The sequence below is a fragment of the Ixodes scapularis genome, unplaced genomic scaffold (assembly GCF_016920785.2).
Source record: "Ixodes scapularis isolate PalLabHiFi unplaced genomic scaffold, ASM1692078v2 PGA_scaffold11__112_contigs__length_91849675, whole genome shotgun sequence".
NCBI lineage: Eukaryota > Metazoa > Arthropoda > Arachnida > Ixodida > Ixodidae > Ixodes > Ixodes scapularis.
The window spans coordinates 467,927-491,847 of NW_024609837.1; the positions used below are offsets into that span (position 1 = coordinate 467,927).

Here is a 23,921-nt window from a genome sequence, read left to right on the forward strand (position 1 = left end):
ATTCGGTTGATCCGATTCTGCTTGCGATTTTCAGTATCGTCGTCGACCATCTCAGCTACGGTTCACGCTTTTGCAGCCCGAGCGGCGTCGCTACTGAAAATTGCGAGCGAAATCTCATCCTGCGAATCAGGCTTTAGCGTACAATCTGCGGCGTCCACGCGGAATGAATTGCCGCATGTCACATTATTCACGCGAAGGTTTGCGGTGTAACGAGCCTCGGTAATTTCGCTGACGCCGCTCAAGATAGTCAGACATCGCCAGGAAGACGTAGAACCAACAATTCGAACGCGAAAAAGGGCAGGGGGACTCACACCGACGCCGACAACATCGCATTTCAATGGTCTGTTTATAGGCGACGGCGAGCTTCTTGCCCACACCCCCATCGCGCCTGCGCGGCGCCGGTGGCGTCCGCCAGGGGCGCTCCGGTTTGTTTGTAAACATGAGTCGACGCATGTACAAGTAAGTGACCTTTGGCTTTGGGAGGGTCATCTTCCAAACACTGGGAGCTCGTCAAGTCGCTGGTATTGCAAGGCCACGCAGTGCTGCTCCGTTGTTTTTCTTTTATCATTTGTTTTATCGCATATGGTGTGTGGAGGTCCCGGCCAGGCGCGCGTGGAAGCACGGCAGTGTTTGCGGTCTCCACCAACTATGCTCTTCTGTATTCAGCAGCTCTTGGATGCTGTATTTGATAAGCTCCCTTTTGTTGCGACCTTCAGCATTGGCAGAGACGCCACAAAAATTCAACTCGAGCTTAATTTAGCATATTTTTGTACATTAAATTATTGATATATCAAACTACTTTACGATCCCCCGTGAATTCGATACATCCAAGTTCGACTGTACATCTGCTATCAATTACCGTTTGTAGGTTTAATTTTGCAGATCTAAATGGCGCGATGCACTTCTCAGTGAGCAATTTCAAATTTGTAAACAATTCTTAGTAAAAATGGAATAGAACAAATTAAGGAATTGCCTGGAGGCCATGTCTGACAAATTAAGAGTTTACGCAAATTTGATTTTCTTTCGAGCAAAAGTCGAGATGGGACAACCTTCTTTGCCGCGTATTCGATGCAAGGGAACTAAGCATCAGCTGCTGTGAGCAACTGCTGAGTTACACTTGGATAAACGCGTCGGTATCGGCAAGCCCAATATAGCCAAAACAAGTGTGCGGTGCTCTGCAATAAAACTGTGGGCACAAGCACAGCTATGACAGTACTTCATTTAGTCTGGTGAATGCAAGGCCTTTTTCTACAGCAGCCTCCACAGATTCGAAAAAACAAGAGCCAGAGAGTCTGTGAATAGCCCCGACGCACGCCGTGCAAGCTGGTATGTCAAGCTCCTGGCTCGTTTTTGAACATTTGAAAGTCCCTCTTTAAGTTAAAAAACAACTTCGAAGCAGGGTTATTCATTGTAAAGATCACCCACACAAACCTCATACAAGCTTTTCTAGTAAATCAACCGTTTTAATTGGCATAGATGCAAACTAACATAACCACTCCGTGCTTTGACACATTGCGTCGTCTGCTCGCACCCGTACCGGCTTTTTCGCGGGAGAACACCCGCGAGGTGGCGCCACCAAAACATCACGTCGCCAACGGCACGAGAGGCAGGGATCGTATCGTGGCGAGGCTAGGTTGGCAGGGCACGGGGGTGCCCCTAGAACGAGAGAGCAATCAACTATCGCATGGTTTATGGACACCATGGTTTGACAAACTTGGACGGTGTTGACACAGTCACCAGTTGAAAATGACCAATATTAGTAAATTGATTATCGCAATTAGTACAGCTCATACAATCGAGAAACTTGGTGCATGTACTACGTACCCCACGAGCACTCCATTTCGAGGAAAATCTACCTGTCTAAATTTCCGTGTCCTAACCCCTTTAACCTACAACACACAACAGTGCAACAGTCCCTCGACGTTCATTACACTCACTGGTCCCCATCGTGCTCGAAGCCACGCTTCTTGGCCACATGGTCTCTCGGGAGGGATGGGACCTCGTACCCTTTCCCGCAGTGCTCGCAAGGGGGGGTAATCCTTGGGGCGTATTGGCGTCACGCGACCCGAGCCGGTGGACTCGTACGCGCACAGGCGGCACGACTACGGCTTCTCCTTGGAGTGGATCCGGACGTGCCGAATGAGATTGCACTGCTGCACAAACGCCTTGCCGCACACGCCGCAGGCGAAGGGCCGCTCCCCCGTGTGGGTTCTCTCGTGCAGGACCACTTTGGTCCTGCTCTGGCTCGAGTACGGGCAGTAGCTGCACTCGTGGCGGCTCCCCGGGGGGCGCCTCCGAGTCGCCTGCTTCTCCAGGAACGCCGCCGAGGAGAAGACGGAGGTGCGCTGCCCGTAGGGGAAGGTCTCCACCGACTGCACCGACATCCCTCTCGGGTCTTCTGCGGACGGACAGGGGCAATGTTAAGACGGCTGCACGCCCAGCTGGCATTGTACGTCAGTAGCCCCAACCATACACCGTTTCACCAGGTCAAGTACAAGCTTCTCCCAGAGACCTCGGCTCTTTCTACTTCAACAGAGGGAACGCTGGAGAGGAGGTCTCCGGCGTTCAGCTTGTCCAAGCAAAAAGTGAGGATGTCTTCTCGGGAGAATCTCGCCCACACCGCTAGCCCGTCAACGTCTAAACGAGCCCTCCTAGCCAATTTGGCACAGTGAATGTATCGCGTGACTAAGCACACCGCTAAGCAACAAACAGAACCCGCGCGACACTCTCGCACTTTTGGATGGGCTTCAAAGACTCGTAGCGCCATCTCCATCGGGAGGTGGAAAAGAGCAAAGTAATTTTATTTTACAAAGGCGAAATGATTTCCACGAAAAAAAAGAAAAAATATTTGCGCAAATCATTCGGTATATGCAAACAAAAAATGATTCACGATGTCACACCAGTTGCCACGGTGGTGGCATTGTTGTCAGCTGCACAACTTCTATGGCATACGTTTGGCATGACAGACTCTATCTCCTAAACAAACAGGAACGACCACCAGCGTGGTGCGATAACGTAACGTGAAAGTCATCTAAGGACACGGCATAAAAGGAGGGAACACAAACCTCTAAACCGAGACTAACGTTGAAAGAATAACGAACAATGTAAAAAAATGACGAAGAAATAAATAAAAAAAAAAGGAGACATTTACAATTTTCTGTAATGCCAAATTAGAGCGCAGCTCTCGAGGAGGGGAGGGGGTGCCTCTCCGTACCCTCCCATTTAGCGGGAAATTTTACTAAATTTTCGGCTAAATTTATCGGAAACATTTCCCCACTAAATGCGGAGGAAAAATTTCCTGGCAAATTTAGCGGGGAAGTTTTCCCCTCGTGATGTCACGCGTCATTATGAGAAACATCCCCTAATACATTGTGCGGTTACGCCGACAGCGACGCCGGTCAACCCGGAAACGGGGTGCCAGGAGCTTTGCTCTGAAACCAGACACGGGAGAAGAACTCGTCCCGTTTCAGGAGCCGACACTGTTGCAGCAGCCACTCAAAACCTCGACTGCTGGGCACCGAGTCAGCTGCACTTTGTGCCGCCCAATGATAACCAAACCGGCGTTGGTTAAATTCAGTCAAGGTGCAATTTCCGTATAGAAAAGTCTTCTTTCACTGAATTCAACAAAGAACGTTCCAAGACAATCATTGGAGAAGACTGCCAGCCTGGACCTCTATCGGCCTGCTCCTCTCGGGTGAAAGGGTAAACCAACCGGTGAAACACCAGCCAAGTCCCTCCCCGTTAGACTTACTTTGCTTCCAGCTTTCCCTCTGTGTCAAAAAAAGAAGTCACCCCAAGCACCTCGCAGCATCAATGGGGCAATTGGGGCCAGTTGGTTCACGATGGTAGACAAGCGCCAAAAAGACACGGGGACAAGTCGACGTAAACAGAGGCCTTTACTTCAACTTCTTGGCCCCGTCTCTTTTCTTGGCGCTTGTCTACGACCACCTTGCAGTGTCCTGGAGCAGCATTCGTTTCCCATTTCATCAGCCAATCAATTACCAGATAGGCAATGTCTTTCTTTTCCCGCTATACCCGCGTTTTGGAGTCTCGCGTAATTTGTTTGTGCTCTGGAATGGCCTAACACATGCCATGGCGTCTATGGGGAGGACGGAAACTGTGCCAGGCTGCTCTTTCTCCTGCCAATCTCACAAACTCTGGAGTGGAAATGAACACGTTTATTCAAAAACACGGTTGGTGCTGGAATGTGTGCGCGTGAATTGGCAGCACGACCACAACTCGACGCTAGGCCACGCCTCCTTACAAATGCAGGCACGCACGGATGCAGAAACACTAAAAACGAACCAGGTAAGGCCACAACGTGCAGATCTATCTGCAGACTCTTTCCCTACACCCTTTCCTTCGAGGTCCAGTTCTGTCATTACTTTCCTCCGTCCACCCTTAGGTTGACAGTGGAACATCATTGGGACTGTCGTGCATTCATCTTCCACCACATCATCTCACTTGCACTCATATCCACGTGCATTTCTGGTCAGGTGATGAAAGGAAGGCGGTCGATGGGTGAGCACCAAGTCCCACCTCACCGTCAGCTTGGAGGTTCTAAGCTTTTCCCAGAAAGCCCTCATCTCTTCCAGGGAAAAGTGGAGAGGAGGCCACCACCAATCGTGGCAATCAGAGGGCTTTGGGAGACTCCCTTCGAGGGGCACGCCAAAAATAACTATATCACCCAAGACCCAGTGAGTATTCCTATATTTTGGCTAACTTGCTTTGCAAAATGATGCCATAGTTTCGTAGATAAATCGATTTATATGCGGGAACTTCAGATCCACCCCATTTGGGGAGGCCGCCATGTTTGGTGGCTTTGGTGACACACCTCCCCCAACGCGCCGGCGCATTGGGTGAGGTACGTCACCGACCAAGTGCGCAAACAGCGTATCAAGTTCGCCGTTTGAGACGTGTACGGCATCGCTCGCTTCGTTCAAGTTTTCGACACCGATCGTGTTGGCAATAAAAGCGATTGTTATTAAAGGGCAACTCCGCTCAATTCCGAAAAATTTAGGCTTACACGTGATTCCATCTCACAAAGCACTACTAAACAGCTCTACGTCCTCGGATTCACAAAATGTGGAACATTATTTGCTTAATCTTAATTTAAACATCAGCTGATATCGAAACCGAAACTTCGGTTGCGTCAAGCAACATTGGTCTCGTGTCGTCAGTCATGGCCACGTTACGTCGAACCACGTGGTCTTGTGACGTTCGTGGGGGCGAGGGGGGGAGGTCGCTTCGCGTGGCGTGGACGGTGATGGCCCGGGGGAGAGGGGGAAGGGGAGAAGACGGAAGAGGAGAGGGGGTGCAATGAAACAGACAGATAAGCGCGCAGGGCAGCGCAAACTAACGCATCCGCGTTACGGTGATCACGTGGATGCCGTTCAGCCAACACCGGGAGGTGAAACTCACGACGTCATCGTTCATTTTCGCTCCGAGAAGTAAAAACAAACAAAATGTGAGAATGACATAGTCGTGCCTCTGACGAAGTGGCTCAACGTTGGCCGCTCCAACTCCGTCGCATGGACTTTGCCGACGATTGCGCCTCACGTTGCGCGCCAGAGTTGGCAGATTTCGGTGACTTGGCCGATTTGAAAGTTTGCTGGCCAGTTTATTAAATATATAGACGGAATTAGATCGTAATATTTCACACGGGGTCTTCCTATATGATACTGAAGAGGGCTACAGAGTTTTCTAAATATCAAAAATGAAGCGGAGTTGCCTTTTAAGAGATGTCGAAAACTGGCCATTTTGACTCGGACCCACTGACGACCAGTTCCAGCGACGAAATTGTCACGGACGAACTCGACGTCGCCCGCGAGGCTCTCGCACGTGCCCACCAGGTGCAAGGTCAAAGGGCAAGGGGGCGAGAGCGGTTATTGGTGGCGTGCACCAAGGGGGCGCTTCTCTAGCTATCCTCATCAACGTTTGCGACGTCACGGGCAGGACAGACCGAGACAGACCGCGCAGATTTCGGATCTCGGCCCGTCGGCTCGCTTCGTGCGCTCTTTGGGTGGCACAGCAAAGCCCATTTCACACGTGTTCATTCGGTGAAGTAATATTTGTAGTAGGACATTTTACCAACGCCCAAAAATGCGGCAGGCATAGTCGCACTAACAACACTTGGACAGTGTTGACACGGTCACCAGTTGAACGTGACCAAGATTAGGAAATTGATCGACGGAATTACTAGAGCAACCGTAAACTTGGTGTACGTAGCCTACGAACACTCCCATTTCCAGGAAATTCTACCCGCTCAGATTTCCGTGTCCTACCCAGTACAGTGCAATTGTCCCTCGCCGTCCCGGGAGCAATGCTTCACACAGTCTCTCGGGAGTGCTTGCACGTGGGGGGGTGATCCTTGAGGTGCACCGCCGTCACGTGATCCTTCACGCGACCCGAGTCGTTGGACCTGTACCCGCACAGGCGGCACGAGTACGGCTTCTCCTTGGTGTGGATGCGGACGTGCCGAATCAGGTTGGACTGCTGCGTGAACGCCTTGTCGCACATGCCGCACACAAAGGGCCGCTCTCCCGTGTGGGTCCTCTCGTGCTGGATCACCTTGGTCGTGCTCTCGCTGGTGTAAGAGCAGTAGCTGCACTCCCGGCGGCTCACCGTCTGGTGAGCCAGGGTCCGGTGCTTCTCCAGGAACGCCGCGGAGGAGAAGAAGGAGGGGCACTGCTCGCAGGGGAAGGTCTCCAGGGAGGCCACCAGCATCCCTCTTTCTGCGTACGGACGAGGGCAATCTTAGCACGGCCACACACCGTTTGACGGTGGTCCGCAAAGTATCCCATAGCCGCAGGCGGGTTAGGAGATCGGAACAAGTTCTCCCCGAAAGACTCTTTCCACTTGAACAGGGTGAACGCAGGAGGTAAGGAGGAACTCAAGCCCCCTCCGGCATTCAAGGTCATTGTGAGAGAAGCTTCTCCCGCACTCGTCAACAGACTGTCACCCCAGACAACTGGGCACCGTGAACGTACGACGAGACTCGGCGCACTGCCACACCCCCAAACATAACACGCGCAGTTTTGGATGGGCTTCGATGGCTCGTGACGCCACCTCCATGGGGAGGTGGAAAAGAGAGTAGTAGTTCTTTTTTTTTTTTTTATAAATCTAAAATAATTTTTTTCAAAAAAGAACCTTAACGCCAATACAAGAGCTCAGGAGCAAACAACTTAACTTATGCGTTTCAGACAAGCAAGGTGGCTTCGTCGTTCTACCATCCGACATATACGAGGAAAAAGCTCACCAGGCCATAGCCAAGAACTTCGTTCAAGTTGATGATCACCATACCAAAGCAGCAAAACAAACCATCCTCAGATTGCTCGGCGACACTCAACAGGCGGGTCTCATGACCATATCAAAGCGGCAAAAAAAAGACTTATTATCGGCGTTTTTTTCAGCCAAGACTCGCAAGGAGGGAGTTCCCTTTCGGGCCATTGTCTCGGAACGAACCACCTGGCAGGCCTGCGCGTCCAAATTTCTGACCCAACTATCCAATGTCCAAATCGATGACCCTTTCCGAATACAAAATTCAGAACCCGTAATTTCCTTCCTTCAAGAACAAGGACACCTCATAGCCTCCGGGTTCTCTATAGATGTACAAGACATGTACTATTCTATTCCCCACACAAGCCTCCTACAGATCATTCAAACCACCATCGAAGAAAGAGGCCTTTTAATTTCCAAAATAATGCAGGGATGAGCGTAGGTCATTTCTTAGAAATCCTACAATGTTACCCGTCAGCGACTGTAGTAGCTCATCAAGAACATCAGTATGTGCAAAAGAGTGGAGTGTGCATCGGCTCACAAGTGGCTCCTCTTTTATGTGATATTTTCCTTGCCATGTGTGGACGAGCCATCCAGAAGGTACTAAAAAATACACGCATAGCGGGTATCTTTAGATATGTGGACGATTTTCTTATTCTATCCACCACAAAAATTAACGAAAAAGAAGACGGATGCCTCAACACCAGCATGACACTATTCCAACAAAACTGTTTGGGCCTAACCTTCACCTACGAGACTCCTGCGGACGATTCCATTCGGTTTCTGGATTTAGCTTTGACATTCAAAACAGGACATGTACGTTGGAAATATCAAGCACGATCGGGGAAGGCATTTCTTCCTTATGAATCGGAACATTCTAAGAACGTAAAACAAGCTGTGGCCATCTCGGCTCTTACAGCAAGTCTAAAAAAAATCATGTCCACATCAAGTACAACAAAGTTTTGACACCCAAATATCTCGACATCATAACGCGGGATACCCGAAACCCACGATGGTGTCCATCTGCGAAAAAATATGTCGCACCATCGAGACGAATAATGCTACGAGTCAACAAACAAAAAAGCCCAGAACACCCTTTGTAGTGATACCATATATTCACGGGGTTACCCATAAGTTAAAAAAGATAGCGAACCGGCAAAACGTGCAGCTCATCTGCTCGGCACCTAACAAGGCCTATTCAATGTGCCGCAAAATTAATCGGGCGCCAATCAACACCAAGGAAAAGTGTAACACCAGGCACCGAACACAATACGCTCCTCGTGAAAGGAAGTTATATATATAACGTACCGCTAACATGTGGCCACTGCTACATCGGACAGACCGGTCAATGTATTAACGACCGAGCACGTGAACATGCAGCGAACCTTGGGAACCTTGCGGGACCAGGACATTTAGCTGCCCATTGTCGGACATGCCTGTGTACAGCAGAGCTCGACCATGTTCACATAATTCTGTGAACATGGTCGAAGAAGACGATAGCAATGGCTATCGTCTTCTTCGTCGATAGCCATTGCTATCGATGAAGAAGACGACAAGTGCGTGAGCACCCCTTCAATTACCTTGCAAGCCAAAGAAAAACTCTTTCTACGAGGCACCCTTCGTGGGTAATTGATAAAAATCAGGAGAAAAAATAAGAGCAATGGGAAAGAGGAAGAAAAAGGATGATTGGAGATGAATTAATAGAAGAGGAAGATTTAATAAAAAACAGTTGCTAGTCCAGCGGTCGGTTCGCCAATCTTTTTCTCCTGTCACCTTCCTTCCTTTGTTCAGCTGGTTTTACCCAAGATGTTTCAGAACCAACTAGCTCAGCTTTTACCCTTAGCAATTTATTGGGTTACGACAAAGACTCCCGTACGTGGCTCGCATTGACGTCGCACTGCCTGCCACGCTGCTAGCATTCTGGTCAGGTGCATAACTTCTAAGGCACACATTTTGCGCAACAGTCTATTTCTCTCCTAAACAAGTAGAAATGACCACCAGCACGGTGCAGTAACATAGCGTGCAGGCCATCTGTGGGACGTGGCATAAAAATAAGGGGACGCGCATCAAAGTCAACACTAATATTTTGAGAATAACAAACATAGTACATCGTAGAAATGACAAATAAATAAAAAGATGAAAAACCAGTATTCGGAGAATAATTTGTCCAGTTTAAGGAGCAGACCCTATTGCGGGAGCCTACCCTCGATAAAGGGAAGTTGTGCACCAACATTCACATACTCGTTCAGTTTAGTAACATTACCAAACGAGGCACCACAAAATATTTCCAAACGGACGGTTCCTAGAACTGGTCACCGACTGCACGTTTTGTCAGCCCCCACCAATCCCAAAAATGTTCATTTTGTTCAGCCAATTATAATTTCATTTGGACTCCCAGAGTCACGGGCGGGGGAGCAAAACGAGAACAGATTTTACCCGACGAAAACTCGCGACGCTTACAGATTGCCCAATCGTACGAAAAGCCTAATCAATCAATAGAGCATATTAACCAGTCTTATGCGTGACAAGCTATTTCATTGAATCGCATCATAAACGAAGCAAAGCTTAAGAGGGACTGGCAGCTTACGAGAAAAGCTTTGAATACGAAACAGATACACGCAGTAACTATCGTTTATGCATACTGCTCAATGCAACCGTTCGTAATAACCAACATAATTAAACGAATCACGACCATCATTCCTTCGACCAACGAAGACAAAACAAAAGCACTAGGATTATGCTGGGCCTCCTTTTCTTTTTTTGCGAGCGAATCCGCATGCAATTGATCTTGCATGGACTTAGCGATTACGGGAGCCATTGTCCCGTTTGCTGTTCCTACTTGTCCGTGGGTCGCAGGGGCTCTTGAGTGTTCGCTTCTGGTCATCGAACTACGGCTCTTCCTTCTTGGGTACCGAGTCTTTCTTGAGGCTAGGTTGGACGCTCGACGAGAAAGCCCGCCCGCGAGATTGCCGACCACCGCGATCGGCCGGCACCACGCTGCGATTGGTCGGTGCAAAAGTCAAGCGCAGCGCTGGCCGATTGCGGCGGGCAGCGATCTCCCCGACTTTCCCGCCGAGTGTCCAACTTGGAGCTTCTGATTGGCCATCTGTCTGAAGGATTGGTTCTGCAACAAGAGAGAGACGCGGCAGTTATACACTTGCAGCTCCTCTCTCAAGTTCATCTCTGCTTCACTGACAAAAACGGCGACTCGTAACATAGCTTGCAGGCGACTGGAGAAGGACGGGGCCTTGTGCCATGCTGGGGGTGGACTTGGCCCTGCACATACCTGCTATCCAAGGTGGAGGGGGCCGTTATTTTCACAAAAAGGTACCTAATCTCCGACACGTGAACTCGATAGAATGTGCGGAGCTCACAACGACGTTCGGTCAGTACGTGCAGAATTTTCCGGTGTAGAGGATGCGAAACTCCGTCCGCAGACGGCACACTCGTGCGGTCGCCCCTAAAGCGCTGGTTTTCTGAACAAGGACCGCCAAGATGGTGCACGATGGAACGCACTGGAGCCAAAAATGGCAGAACGTCGCTGCCAGTCTAGTTTGGCGCGGCACCAGCATCTACTGGGTGATATCAAGGAGCGGCCAGGCTCTTTAAAGGGATGCTGAACCGAAATCTGGATTCCCCAAAAACACGCGGCAAAAGCGTGCAACGGGATGCTACAAACACCAAAACATCACTCGTACAGCAATATCTCGAACGGATGACCGTATTTTTCAGAAAAAAGAGGCGCGTTTGGCAGGAATGTTGACGTCACGTTTCTCCGAGGAGGAGGGGGAACGGCTTCGCGTCTTTTCCGCCTCGCGGCCTTGGGGGAGCGAAGCGAAGAGAGGAGGAAACTAGGTATCTTGACGTCACGCGCCTCGTCGGCCCGGTTCAATCTCGACTTCTTTTTCCAAAAATATGGCCGTCCATTTGAGATATCGCCTCACTAGTAGCGTTGTAGGGATTTTAGCGTCCCGCCTGCATCTCCAGCATTGTTTTTCTGAAATCCAAATTACGGTTCACCATCCCTTTAAATCGACCGCAAAATTTGGTTTCTTAACCTATCGCGTTCCAATTTTGTGCAGCGTTGGCCACAGGTGGTGCATTTTTTCTATAAAATTTGCAAAGAGCGAGCTTTCCTAAGGAAAAAGTGAAAAAAAAGAAAAAAAGGCTTAACTCCTATGGAAACGCAGTGAAGCCACCGGTCTTCAAACCATAGGGCGCCCTATGGTTTGAAGACCGGTGGCTTCGCCGAGTTTCCATAGGAGTTAAGCCTTTTTTTTCTTTTTTTTTTCACTTTTTCCTTAGGAAAGCTCGCTCTTTGCAAATTTTATAGAAAAAAATGCACCACCTGTGGCCAACGCTGCACAAAATCGGAACGGGATAGGTTAAGAAACCGAATTTTGCGGTCGATTTCAAGAGCCTGGCCGCTCCTTGACAGTACAAAGAGATCAATGGGAGGGTGCTCACAAAAGGCGATATGGCACCGACAGCCGCAGCAGACCAATAGGAGCGTATGGATGCGAGATGCACCACGAGCCGAAAATGGCGACGCGTTCATCCATTGGGAGCGCCTGCAACACGATCGAGCGATGGCGGTACTCGGGCAAATCGGGATATCCGGCGCTTCCGTTGCACCCCCCGTGTGCACTCGGTGGTGCCAGATCGCCCGACCCTGCTGCGCCTTGCTACACGTGCCGCAGGCCAAGGGCCCCCACTTGGGTTCTGCCTTTGCTGGAGAATGGGCAGTAGCTGCATTCCTGGTGGCCTCCGTAGGGTGCACCAGGGCGTTTCTCCGGGAACCCCGGAAAGGAGAAGGCGGCGACGCAGTCCCCGCAGGGTCTCCGGCACTTTGGTCTTCTGCGTACGGACCAGAGCAATGTTAAAACGGCACAGACGCTTTGCCGGCATTTGCAGCTCCAACTGTAGTGCGTTTCATATTACGGTGGTCTGCGGAGAATCTTGTACCGTATTTACTCGCATAATAAACACACCCCCCACAACGGGCATCAATATCTTCTTTTTCCCCTCGTGTAATGAACTCGCCTCCAATTTTCGGCTACGCGAGTCTCGAAATGCATACAACTCAGCTAGCCACCAAGCCCACCGAGTCAATTTTCTTCCGCCACCAAGCAGCCATGCCAAGTGAAGCCAAGCCGTTCTCCTAATGGCTGCAAGTGCGTAATTGCGGAAGTGGTCAACCATGGAACCGAGCGGCACCTAACAAAGCTGGGGTCGAGGAATTGCCCAGCCCCGGATGCGATTCGCCCATCGGATGCACTGATGTCACACGCCGTCGTCAGAGTCCGCTTTCAAACAGCGACATCGAACAGCATCGCTCTCCGTGCCGAGTGAGCTCCATAGGGCGCTTTCCTTCGGCGAAAGGCACGCCGAGAGCGCCCTAAAAAGACTCGCAATTTATAGAGCACAGTTTCTCTGGCACGTCCACGACCAGCCGTGGGTGCGCAGCCGTCAGTGGGGACTGCCACAATACCCTGCCGTGTCATACTGGCACCTAAAGTGTCATTTGCGCAAAATGGCCAAATGCAAAAATTTTGCCCCACGCAATGAATGCACCCCCCAAATATGCGCAATTTTTTCGGGAAAAAAAAGTGTGTTCAATCCACGAGTAAATACGGTAGCTGGTGACAAGTCAAGAGTGCAGGATGTCCCACAAAGCTCTTGACACTTCAGCAGAGCCAAGGTAGCATCTCCAGTGTTCGTCCTGCAGTAGAGGAAAGAACAGAGCTCTCTGTGCGAGCAGCTTGTCTCGCACTCTTAGCCTGTCCCCTACTGTACGAGCCACTAGCCAATCCGGTATTGCAAACATATCGCACGACCATGCGTGCGTCGCTGCACCCCAACCCAAAACTTGTACGATACTCGCTCAGTATTGGATTGGCTTCGATGGCTCATAGTCCTCTGCAGTCTGTCGTAAGGTGAAACGAAACATGCCAGTTCTTTATGGCCACGGGGGATCTTCTTGAAGGGAAAACTCTATCCGCACGAATCTATTGGACCATGCTTAAATATAGGGTGGTCCAAGTCACCAGGCTCGAACTAAAATGGACCGTAAAAATCGACGCCTGCACGTAGCAATCTAAACTTTTCGTCGAAGGTGTATTTCACAGGTCGGTTTTTTCTCGTAAAATTACGAAGCATAGTTCTCTTTGTGTAAAAAGTAAGGCCACGAAAGTTGCCAGGGTCTACGGCGGGCAGCGACGCAGACGACAGGGGTTCAGTAGCGGGGTGTGTTTGGCATTCGTATTGATAGATGGCGCTACCTCCTTATCGCGACCACCGTGGTTTATCAAAATGAACATAATCTTTCTGAAATGTACCTTCGATTAAAGAAGAAATGCGGAAAATAAAAGCGATACAAAAGGTAAAAAAACGTGTCTGCATAATGGCGGCGCTTTTGTTGCCAACAGATTTCGTCTGCGTGTCGTCTGCTTTCTTTCGCTGGTTGGCTGCACCTTCGGACGCTGCTCCCAACGCCATCTATCAAAACGAATGCCAAACACACCCCGCTACCGAACCCGTCGTCTGCGTCGCTGCCCGCCGTAGACAAGTTTCTTGGCCTCATTTTTTACAGAAAGAGAACTATGCTTTTGTAATTTTACCAGAAAAAACCGACCTGTGAAATACACCTCTGTCGAAAAGTTTAGGTTGCTACACGCAGGCGTCGATTTTTACGGTCCATTTCAAATGGAGCCCAATGACTTAGACCAGCCTATAGTATGAGGAAAACCCTCAGGCGGAGCTTGTATCAATGTCCTGTACATGTTGCCACGCCGAATCCGTTTTTCTCCGAAACAAGCAGAAATGTCCAGTAGCATGGTACAGTGACATCGAGTGTCTAAGAGATGAAAAAAAAAAGAGAAAATGAGCATCTAATTCAAGACTAGTACTCGCGAGAAAAATGGACATTAGTATAAGAAATAAATAAACAAATATAAACCAATATTTGGATAATAACCCATCCAGTTCAAGTAGTCAATACTGTTGCAGGAGTCTGCCATTCATTAAAATTCCAGACATCACTCCATTGCTTCTCTGGCATTCAATTTTTTCTTGGAAAATTTTCCAATAATATTTAGGTAATCTCTCAGTGTATTAGCACTGATAACTCAAGAAGCAAAATATTTCTTTTCCAAGCAAACACCAAAACTGGCCATTGACTGCATATTTTGTCAGCACTCGCGAAAGAGATGCTCGGCAAATAAAAATTTCATTTGGATGCTTCGAGTCATGAGAACGGGAGCAAAACAAATAGATTTTACGTAATGAGGCTCTACCAGACTTGTACAATACTCAACAAAAGAAAAATTTGTACAGAGATGACAAGTTTTAACGAATCAACGTAGCACAATACCACGTAACCCCAAAACACATAAAAAGTGAATTCACCGAATCAAATCATTAAGAAAGTAGAGATTCAAAGAGGCTAACAGCTTGCAAGACAAGAAAAACTTTGAATAGAACACAAAAATATGGGCAGTAATCACTGATTAACACAAACGATCATAATAACCGACATAAATAAACAAATGCTGTCATCCACTCAGCCAACAAAAACAAATGGACCTCAAGACTATACTCAAGCTCCTTTTTTTATTTCTTGCATCTTAATCTTTATGAAATTGACCTTACATGGACGTGGCAATAGACCATTTGCAGTATTCTCAAGCGCCCCGGCCCGCACTCAAGGAATCATGGGAACGGTGTTCCTTCATCTCCCTAGTGATCGCTAATTTTGGAACAACTCCATGGTTACACAGTTTTTGAGCGTAACTCGAGGTCACCCTGAACAAGCACCTGTCACATCACTCTTAAAATTGCTCGTCAACGTCAGCATTTTTGACACTGCGCACGCGATCCACCTTTCAACCTGGCTGAGCTGCAGGAATCTCTTACAATATTGTCATTCTCGCGATTGTTGTTTGAGCAGGAATTGCTTCAAAAGCCGAGAATTCGCAACAACAAAGACCAGGATTTAGCTCGGAGTTCGCGGGCCTGTTCGTAGCATTTTAGCGTTTCTAACTTAATATCAGTAAGATAATAATGTAAGAGATTTCTGCAGCTCATCCAGGTTGAAGGGTGGACAGCATGCACAGTATCAAAAACGCTGACACTGAGGAGAAATTTTAAAAGTGATATGACAGGTCCTTGCGGTATATCAGGCGCTTGTTCAGGGTGACTCCGATTTACGCTCAAAAACTGTGTAACCATGGAATTAGGTCGAAATTAGCGATCACTAAGGAGCTGAAGGAACACCGTTCCCATGATTCTTTTAGCGCGGGCCGGGGCACTTGGGGGATAACGCAAATGGTCTCGTAGGCAACTTAGAACCGTTCCATCCGGAATCCCCCAAGGCACAGTCCCACCCCCTTCTCAATTTTTATCAACAACACTGTCCGGGTTACAGACTCCACCGCCATCATGTATGCGGATGACCTCACCCTCCTTCAACAGACTCAATCTCAGGAGGCCAACGAGACTTTGATCAGATCTAAGCCTGGACCATCGGAAACAAATTACCACCGAATGCATCCACAGCTGCTACCAATTCACTTCAACAGAAAAAGCTAGGAATCTACCAGTAATAGTAACCATTAACGCAACTCCGGTTGAACGAAAGGAGAGAATAACCCTGCTGGGTGTCACCCTCGACAGTAAACTCGGCTTCACTGCACATGCCCACACCGTCGCCTTATGTGCAATCTAGTAGCTATGTTAACGACCTACCTAACAATGTGTGTTCCCCTGCCAGTCTGTTCGCGGATGATTGTGTTATTTATCGTGAAATTACTAATGACTCTGACATATCTCTCCTTCAGTCTGATGCTCACTCTATCTCTGAATGGTGTAGCTTGTGGTGCGTGAAATTAAATACTGCTAAATGTAAATACATGCGTGTGTCTCGTCTTAACTCAACACGTCCCGTTTACTCCATTGATAACGTTCCTCTTGAGTATGTGCCATCCTACAAGTATCTGGGAGTACACATAACTTCCGATTTATCCTGGAAAGCTCATATTGAACATATCGCTAACAATGCTAATCGCATGCTTGGATACCTTAAAAGAAACTTTTTTCTCGCGCCTATGTCATTGAAACTCATTCTTTACAAAACCCTCGTTCGGAGTAAGCTGGAATATGCTGCGTCTATCTGGGACCCCGGTCTTGAATCGCTCATTTCTGAATCCGTCCAGAATCGTGCGTCCTGCTTTATTCTTTTTACCATCGTACCACCAGCGTAACCGTAATGAAAACCAGCTTATCCTTGCCTAATCTTTCTATCCGCACAAAAGTTTCTCGCTTGTGTTTGTTCCACAAAATATATCATCATAATTCATCTCTCAAGCAAAGACTTCTAACACAACCCCATTATCTTTCAGCACGGAACGATCATAGATTCAAGGTTGGCACTCCGTCCTGCAGGACTAACGCGTATCATCATTCCTTTATTCCCAGCACCTCTTTGTAATGGAATCACCTTCCCATGGATGTTGCCGAAATCCTGGACATTAAGAGTTTTAGAAATGCCTTAACTAGCATGTATTGCTTCACAGAACTACAGTCCTTCCGCCGTTTTGCTGTTGTGTATTGTTTCTATGTGTTTTTTTTAAAACCCACTCCCCTCTGTAACGCCTTTGGCCCCGAGGGTAAAATAAATAAATAAATAAATAAATTAGCGAGGGTCTGGCTGTGATCCTGTACACTGCGTCGGTCCTGCCCCTATTTATTTATTTATTTATTTAAATACCTTAAAGACCCCCTAGGGGGTATTACATAAGGGGTGGGTATACAGCGTAAAAACAAAAGGGTAGAAAATACGCCAAAAACAACTCGCATACAAAGAGCAAATACAGTAAAACCTCGTTATAACAAATCGGGATATAACAAACTAATGGATATAACAAAGCAATTATAATTCCCCTTGCTTGCTAATAGTGGGAAGAAATGGACATTGGCTATAACAAACTAATGGTTATAACGAAATAATTACGACCGCTCCTTCAACTTTGTTATAACGAGGTTTTACTGTACACACAAACGGAAAAGGCAAACTATACACATATAGATGGTTCGTTCAAACCTAAAGTGGGGACTCTAGCAAGCGTTTTTTAAATTCCATCGGGTCATGAGTGATGACGACGTTCTCGGGAAGATCGTTCCAATCAATGGCAGTGCGTGAGAAAAATGAATTCTGGAAGGTGACGGTTCTTGCTTTGGGGCATCTTACGCCGAGGTTATTTCCCGTACGACGAAGCCGGTGTTCTGAAGATGTGATGTATGATGATTGGAGGCACTGGCTGTAGTAAAATTTGTGGAAAAGAGAGAGCCTAGCAAGTTTCCGACGGACAGAGAGGACAGGAAGGTTTGCACGGATTTTAAGATTAGTTACGCTAGAAAAGGAAGAGTAATCTGAGTAGATAAAACGTACTGCACGATTCTGGAGTGATTCGAGGTTATTGATGAGATAGGCCTGGTGCGGGTCCCAGATGGCAGATGCGTACTCCAGTTTAGGACGGACGAGGGATGAGTAAGCAAGCAGCTTTAGATGAGGAGGGGCTAGCTTAAGGTTACGTTCTAAGAAGCCTAGAGAGCGATTAGCAGTGCAGATAACGTGACTGATATGAGTGGCCCAGGAAAGATCCGATGAGAGGTGGACTCCGAGATACTTATAGGAAAGGCTCTTCTGCAGAGGTACGGTATTAAGTGAGTAGGAAAACACGGAGGGGTTTACACGACGTGTAAATGACACGAGCTGGCATTTCTGAACGTTAAGAGACATCTGCCATTCTTCGCACCATGCTCGAATGCGTATGAGGTCGTCTTGAATGAGTTGGTGGTCCGAAGGGTTAGTTACTTGCTGGTAGACGACGCAGTCGTCAGCGAAGAGGCGAATTAGCCACGTGATTCATACGGGTAGGTTGTTAATGTATATTAGAAATAGAAGTGGTCCAAGGACCGATCCCTGAGGAACGCCTGAGGTGACTTCGGCAATAGAGGATGATGACTGGTTAATGGTAACATATTGATGTCTATGCGTAAGAAAGCTAATGATCCAGTTCAAAATCGGCGGGATCTAAGTTAAGTAGAGTAAGCTTGTATATGAGACGTCTGTGAGGGACCTTATCGAAGGCTTTAGCAAAGTCTAGAAAGATGGCGTCAGTTTGAATGTTAGAGTCGAGGTTAACATGCAGGTCGTGGACGAAAGAAGCAAGTTGAGTTTCACAGGAGAAGTTTTTTCGGAAGCCGTGTTGGGAGGAATGGATGTAGTTGTTCTCTAACAAGTAATGAATGATTTCGGAGTAGATGATATGTTCCATTAGTTTACACGACACGCTTGTTAGGGAGATGGGACGGTAGTTAGAAGGGGAGCACTTGTTTCCGTTTTTGTAGATTGCGACGATCTTCCCCACCCTCCAGTCGTATGGCAGGGAACCAGTAGAAAGTGACTGTGAAAAAAGCTTTGCCAATATTACGCTAGATACATCTTTAGTATTCTTTAACACTTTTACATTTATTTCGTCAATACCCGCTGATGAAGAAATCTTAAGGGTGTCGATGATTTTCACGATGCCAGCCGGTTCAAACCTGATCCCAACCATGGATGTAGGAATGGCAGGAGGAGCCATAGAAAACATATCATTGCACTCTTGCGTAAACACTGAACAAAAAACATCATTGAATTTTTCTGCACATTCGTCATCAGGAACCGAGGAGTCATCGTCGTTTTTAAGATTGATAACAATATCAGGTTTCGGATTAACAACTTTCCAAAACTTTTTTGGGTTGCTCTGCAGCATGCATGGCAGATCAGCATTATAAGATGCTCGTTTTTGTGTTCTGATTTCGCTTCTGAATTGTCTGTCGGCACTATAGAACTTATCCCAGTCCGAGTTGCGCTCCATAGTTTGGGCTTTACGAAAGAGTCTCTTTTTTTTCGTGCTTAAAGGGACACTGACAGGGTATTTATGCTCGCCGAGGTTTTTAGTTGTACGTGACATATGAGAGCTCAACTACCCAGAACAGAATTTGCGGCCCGAAATTCGGTTTCTTTCCGCCCGAAAAACGCCGATCAAGAACTGGCCGGTTCGAGTCTCGCTCACTCTCTTTTCCGCGGTCACGGGCCGTCTTCTAAGGTATCGATGCGACCACCAAATTTAATCAAAGTCGTGGGTCACTGAAAGCACACACTCAATATTGAAAATAGAAAAAAATATAAAACCCATTTTTTGTGGCTTCTAAAAAGCTGCAAATACGTTGATTGAAAAAAAAGTTCCACAGACAACCGGAAGCATTCTGTGCGTGCGTCGTTTCGCGTATCGTGGGACTCGTAGGGACGGCGATGGCAGCGGACGACGGGCGTGGGACCTCTATTTCGGAACTGTCGTTCGCGGTACCGGCGAATTTTGTCTGCCTTTAAAAGAGAAATTTGGGACTGGTCAGAAGAATTGGTATTCATCCCGTACGACACGCCCGACCACCAAGCCGATTTGCACGAAGACGTCGCCGAGCCGTCGCTCCCTCCTTGAGGCTGAAGACATCGCTCGCGCAAACGTCAAGCGCGACGTGTCTACTTCGAGTTGAATATGCACGCGTACGATTTCTTTACTAGGTGAGAATGTCGCCAATGCGTGGTGCATCCCGACTTCGACCCGGGAGTGCTTTTGCTAGAGGAAAATCGGCAGCAAACTTTCCAACTTACAGTTTATCGGCTGAATTATTACTAAGGAAAAAGATACCCCCACCTTCGATATGCCCCAGTAGCTCAGTGGGAAAGACGTCCCCTTCACACCCGGTAGAGCCGGGTTCGATCCCCCGTGAAACTTTTTTTTTTTTTTCCTAAATATTTTCTGATGTTTACATTTTTTTTTTTTTTTACATTTTTATACTGAAGAAACAAAAAAAAAAATAAGAAACAAATGTTGTGGACGACACGTCGCTGAATTACATGGTATGGGATATCCTTTTTGACACCTGCGAACTCAATGTAATCACTTTCCACAAAATGCAAGGAGCATATAAATCAGGTAGCGTCCGCTTTCCGAGGTGCCCGTAAATGGTCTATAGGAATTGCAGCCAGCCATTGGTCCCGATCCCGTTGATCTTTCGGAAACTCTGTCGCACAATGCCACTTCTGTTTCAGACGCGGGACATCTGCGCCAGCTCTTCACGCAACATCTTGGGTGTATTCTTTTCGGAGCCGATCAAAATTCACCACGGGCACTCACTACTCATCTCCAACTCCTCAATGTACAAAACAACTCAGCTTGGAGTAGAGAACAACGAGCGGAACATACATAACTGCAAAAGAATCCCACGTCGAGCAGTTCCCATACGCCGCATGTCGTCTGCTACCGGGCAGGAGAAAAAACAAAAAAAACACACGCTCGGGTGTAGCCACGTGACTTCGGCCACTCACTCTCTTCTCTCCACTTCTCCGACCTCCGTCGGGTTTCGGTTTCGGGCAGTTGCGTCTTTTGGTTTTATTAAAAAAATATGCTACTCTGTTGCAAAATATTAATTGGGTAGTCCTCCGACACCATAATGAAGCGCCTGACAAAAAATTAAAAAAAATTTTGGGGGGTGTCAGTGTCCCTTTAAACGTTTCAGGGTGCCATTAAACCATGGAGCAGAAGCGCTTTCGAGAAATGTCACAGTTGGGATGAAACTTTCAGCTAGTTGTTGCATTTTAGATTTGTACATTGTCCAATTTTCGCAGACAGACCGATTATCAAAGCCTATCATAGGGATATCTAAGAATTTTCTTAGCTCAGTATTCATTCCTAGGTAATTCCCCTTTTCGTATAGTTTTACGGTTTTCTTCCGCTTCGATTTTGATCGAATATTTAAAGAAAATATAAAAAAAATCACCTTATGGTCACTTCATTCGTGTAGGTAGTTTATCGACTTTAAAGAGTCAGGATCAGAAACAAGAATGAGGTCAAGGATGTTAAAAGAGTGGGTGGTTGATCGTGTGGGTTTAGTTACAAGCTGTGAAAGATCGAAATTGGGGCAAAGGTTAACGAAACCAGTCGCTTCACTCGTATCAAGGGGGACTGAAACAGATAAGGCGGACCAATCGATAGAAGGGTAATTGAAATCAGCGAATAGCAGAATACTGTATCTGGGATATTTAAGGTACAATTCGTTGAGAGCTTCATTAAGGTTAATGAGGAAAGATGGATCGCTGTGAGGGGGTCGGTAACACACACCGATAAGGAGCGAAGCATGTTGAACCGTGCAAGAAAGCCAAAGCATTCCCAACGGTGAAGTTTACTGGGTTGCACACAAAACTATCTCTTATCGCAATCAAGACCCCCCCTCCCCGGCCACTTGCCCTATCTTTGCGGAATATACTGAACCCAGAAGTGCCCGTAAAAATTTCTGTATCAGTTACTGATGATGACAGCCATGTTTCAGTAAGCGCAATAATGTCACAATCGGTGGATGCAATTAGGCTACATATCTCGTCTTGTTTAGAAATCACGCTTCTTATATTTGTGTAAATAAAGGACAGTGACTTTGGGGTCCTGCCCCTATTAGAGCGTCGCTCACCTGTCTGGTCGCCACAGGGAGCCTCGGGCGACACTGGAGACCATCCAGGTCGAGCAGCTTGCAACGTCTACAGCCGAACCTCTCCAGTCCTCGCCTCTTGACATCCTGACAACCCAGCCCTTGGGAGCAGCCAAGTAAAGCACACTGTTCCACCAGGGCAATGTCCCTCCGGTGATTGGCTCAAGTGACTGGCCCTGAGGTCCCACAAGACTCCGCTCTGTACCCCAACAAAAATGTATCGACCCTCTCTTCGCGCAGACCCAACGGCACGACAACTCGCATCTCCCCCGGGGTGCAAGGCTGTGGAGGTCCCTGCCCGACGCCCACCACGCCTACCTTTCACAAACAGAGACGAGGTGACACGGCTCTGCGAGGCAGTGGCAAAAAAAACTCTGAACCAACACCTCTCACTCTCCCATAATCATCAACATTCCGCATGTGTCAAGCCAACAGGCTTCTCATTGTCATCATTGTCTACTTCAAGCCGGCCACATAGGCACACGTGTACGGGCAGCAATGCCTGCTATGTGGCCTGTACTTAAACACACAAATGAATATCTATCTGTCTACAAGAAATCGTGTCCCATTTACTCTTCCTACTTGTCTGTTGGTCTGCGGGTTGCAGAGGCTCTTGTGCAAGTGCTTCCTTCAGGTCATCGATGCACAGCTCTTCCTCACCATTTCTTGGGAACTGAGTCTTCCCTGATCAGCTACCTCTCTGAAAAGTCCCTCCATTGTTCTGCAACAACAAAGAGAGCGAGACGCACATGAGTTATACACTTCCAGCTATTTTTTCGGGTTCGTCTTTCCTCGGGTAACACATTATACAGCCCCTCCCATCCCCAGTTGAACACAACCTCAGAATTTCCTAACCAAACACACACAAACCTAAGGTGACCACATAAAATTGAAAACACGGTGGACAAGCACAGGACAACCACGTTCTTTCATTTAGCAATGACGTGTCTTATTCTTTCAATTTTATGTATTCATGTTCAACCCGCCCGCCTTTACCAGTCCTAAGGTGACCCCCCCAACCGCATTTCTAAAAGATAATCTTGAAGGAAACCCTGCCCACGGTGAACCCGTCGTTGTCGAGACTCTCGTGTTTTGCGATTGATTTGAGCACACGAGTTCCCGTTCAAATTCCACGGCGCCGAGAGGCAGCGGGTCGTCTTGTGACCTGTTGGGCCCGTTCTCATCAGCATCGTACTCGGCGGACAAGCAGTTTTCGCGTGTCGCACAGTTTTGAGTGGAAACAGGCTTCCGTTGACTCGTGCTTGTGCAGGGTTCTCGCTTGCACGCCTCAAGATGAATAAAAAGGAAAGCAGAAAATTAACGCAAGCATATCAAGGAGCGTTCCTACTGTTCGTCCATCGTCTCTATATATTTTTTTTTCTTTGAATACCTACATCGTTTAAAGAGGCATCGCTGGCTTTTGCTGTCCTGGAGCGGCGGCTGCGGGGCTCTGGTTCGATGTAGGGACCCGGAGAAAAAAAGGACAAAACGGACAAAAACTCGTCTACAGTCCACCATTGTTGAAGCCGAATGAATGGATGGATGAATGAATACGGCTGAGCCCTTTGGATCGGGCGGCAGCTTACGCCACCTAGCCATTTTGAACCGTTGAAAACCGAAAATTGAGTCGAAGTCGAACTGTTGAGCCGTTGAGCCGTTGAGCCGTTGAACCGTTGAAACTAGAGCACTATATAGCTCCTACGGAGCAGAGTAGCGCAATCCTTTGAACCCCGTGTTTTGCCGACAACATGGCCGACAGAGCGGCTCGGCGCGAGTCACGTGGTACTCAGGGTTCCAGGAGGCGGCCCGCCCTATGGGAGAATACATGGAGATCGATACAACACGGCTGATTAAAAAATGAACGGCGAGTTCACACTTTTCAAAACTAGTCTGTCGTGAAGTTAGTAAAGCACTAAACATTTTGTCAAAGTTTTAATAATATCGGATGCGTGTGCAAATTTTGAGAAGGCAATTTCCAAGGCAATGGCGTTTGAAGCAGACGATTTTTGCTCGCAGCGGAGATGGGCTTTTCGGGTTGGCCGGAGCGGGTCACG

The 23,921-nt window shown here is 47.8% G+C and overlaps 1 protein-coding gene and 1 long non-coding RNA gene across 3 annotated transcripts; both read right to left on the reverse strand.

The window, feature by feature from the left end:
• Nucleotides 1-1,889: 1,889 nt before the first annotated feature.
• Nucleotides 1,890-10,084, reverse strand: LOC115310240 (zinc finger protein 135). The gene is given in 3 exon segments (XM_042289110.1): nt 1,890-2,398; nt 3,752-3,770; nt 6,331-10,084. Coding segments are annotated over 3 exon segments (924 nt in total). The 5' UTR covers nt 6,727-10,084.
• Nucleotides 10,085-10,118: 34 nt separating this feature from the next.
• LOC120842874 lies at nt 10,119-23,535 on the reverse strand. 2 transcript variants are annotated; one of them, XR_006077410.1, is made up of 4 exons: nt 23,262-23,530; nt 21,850-22,588; nt 11,746-12,135; nt 10,119-10,402 (listed from the first exon to the last, which is right to left on the reverse strand). It is a non-coding gene; the product is annotated as an uncharacterized LOC120842874 (long non-coding RNA). The 2 variants fall into 2 exon arrangements; XR_005798482.1 differs by lacking the exons at nt 10,119-10,402; nt 11,746-12,135 and adding an exon at nt 20,608-20,645 and having other exon boundaries at nt 23,262-23,535.
• Between the last annotated feature and the right edge of the window lie 386 nt (nt 23,536-23,921).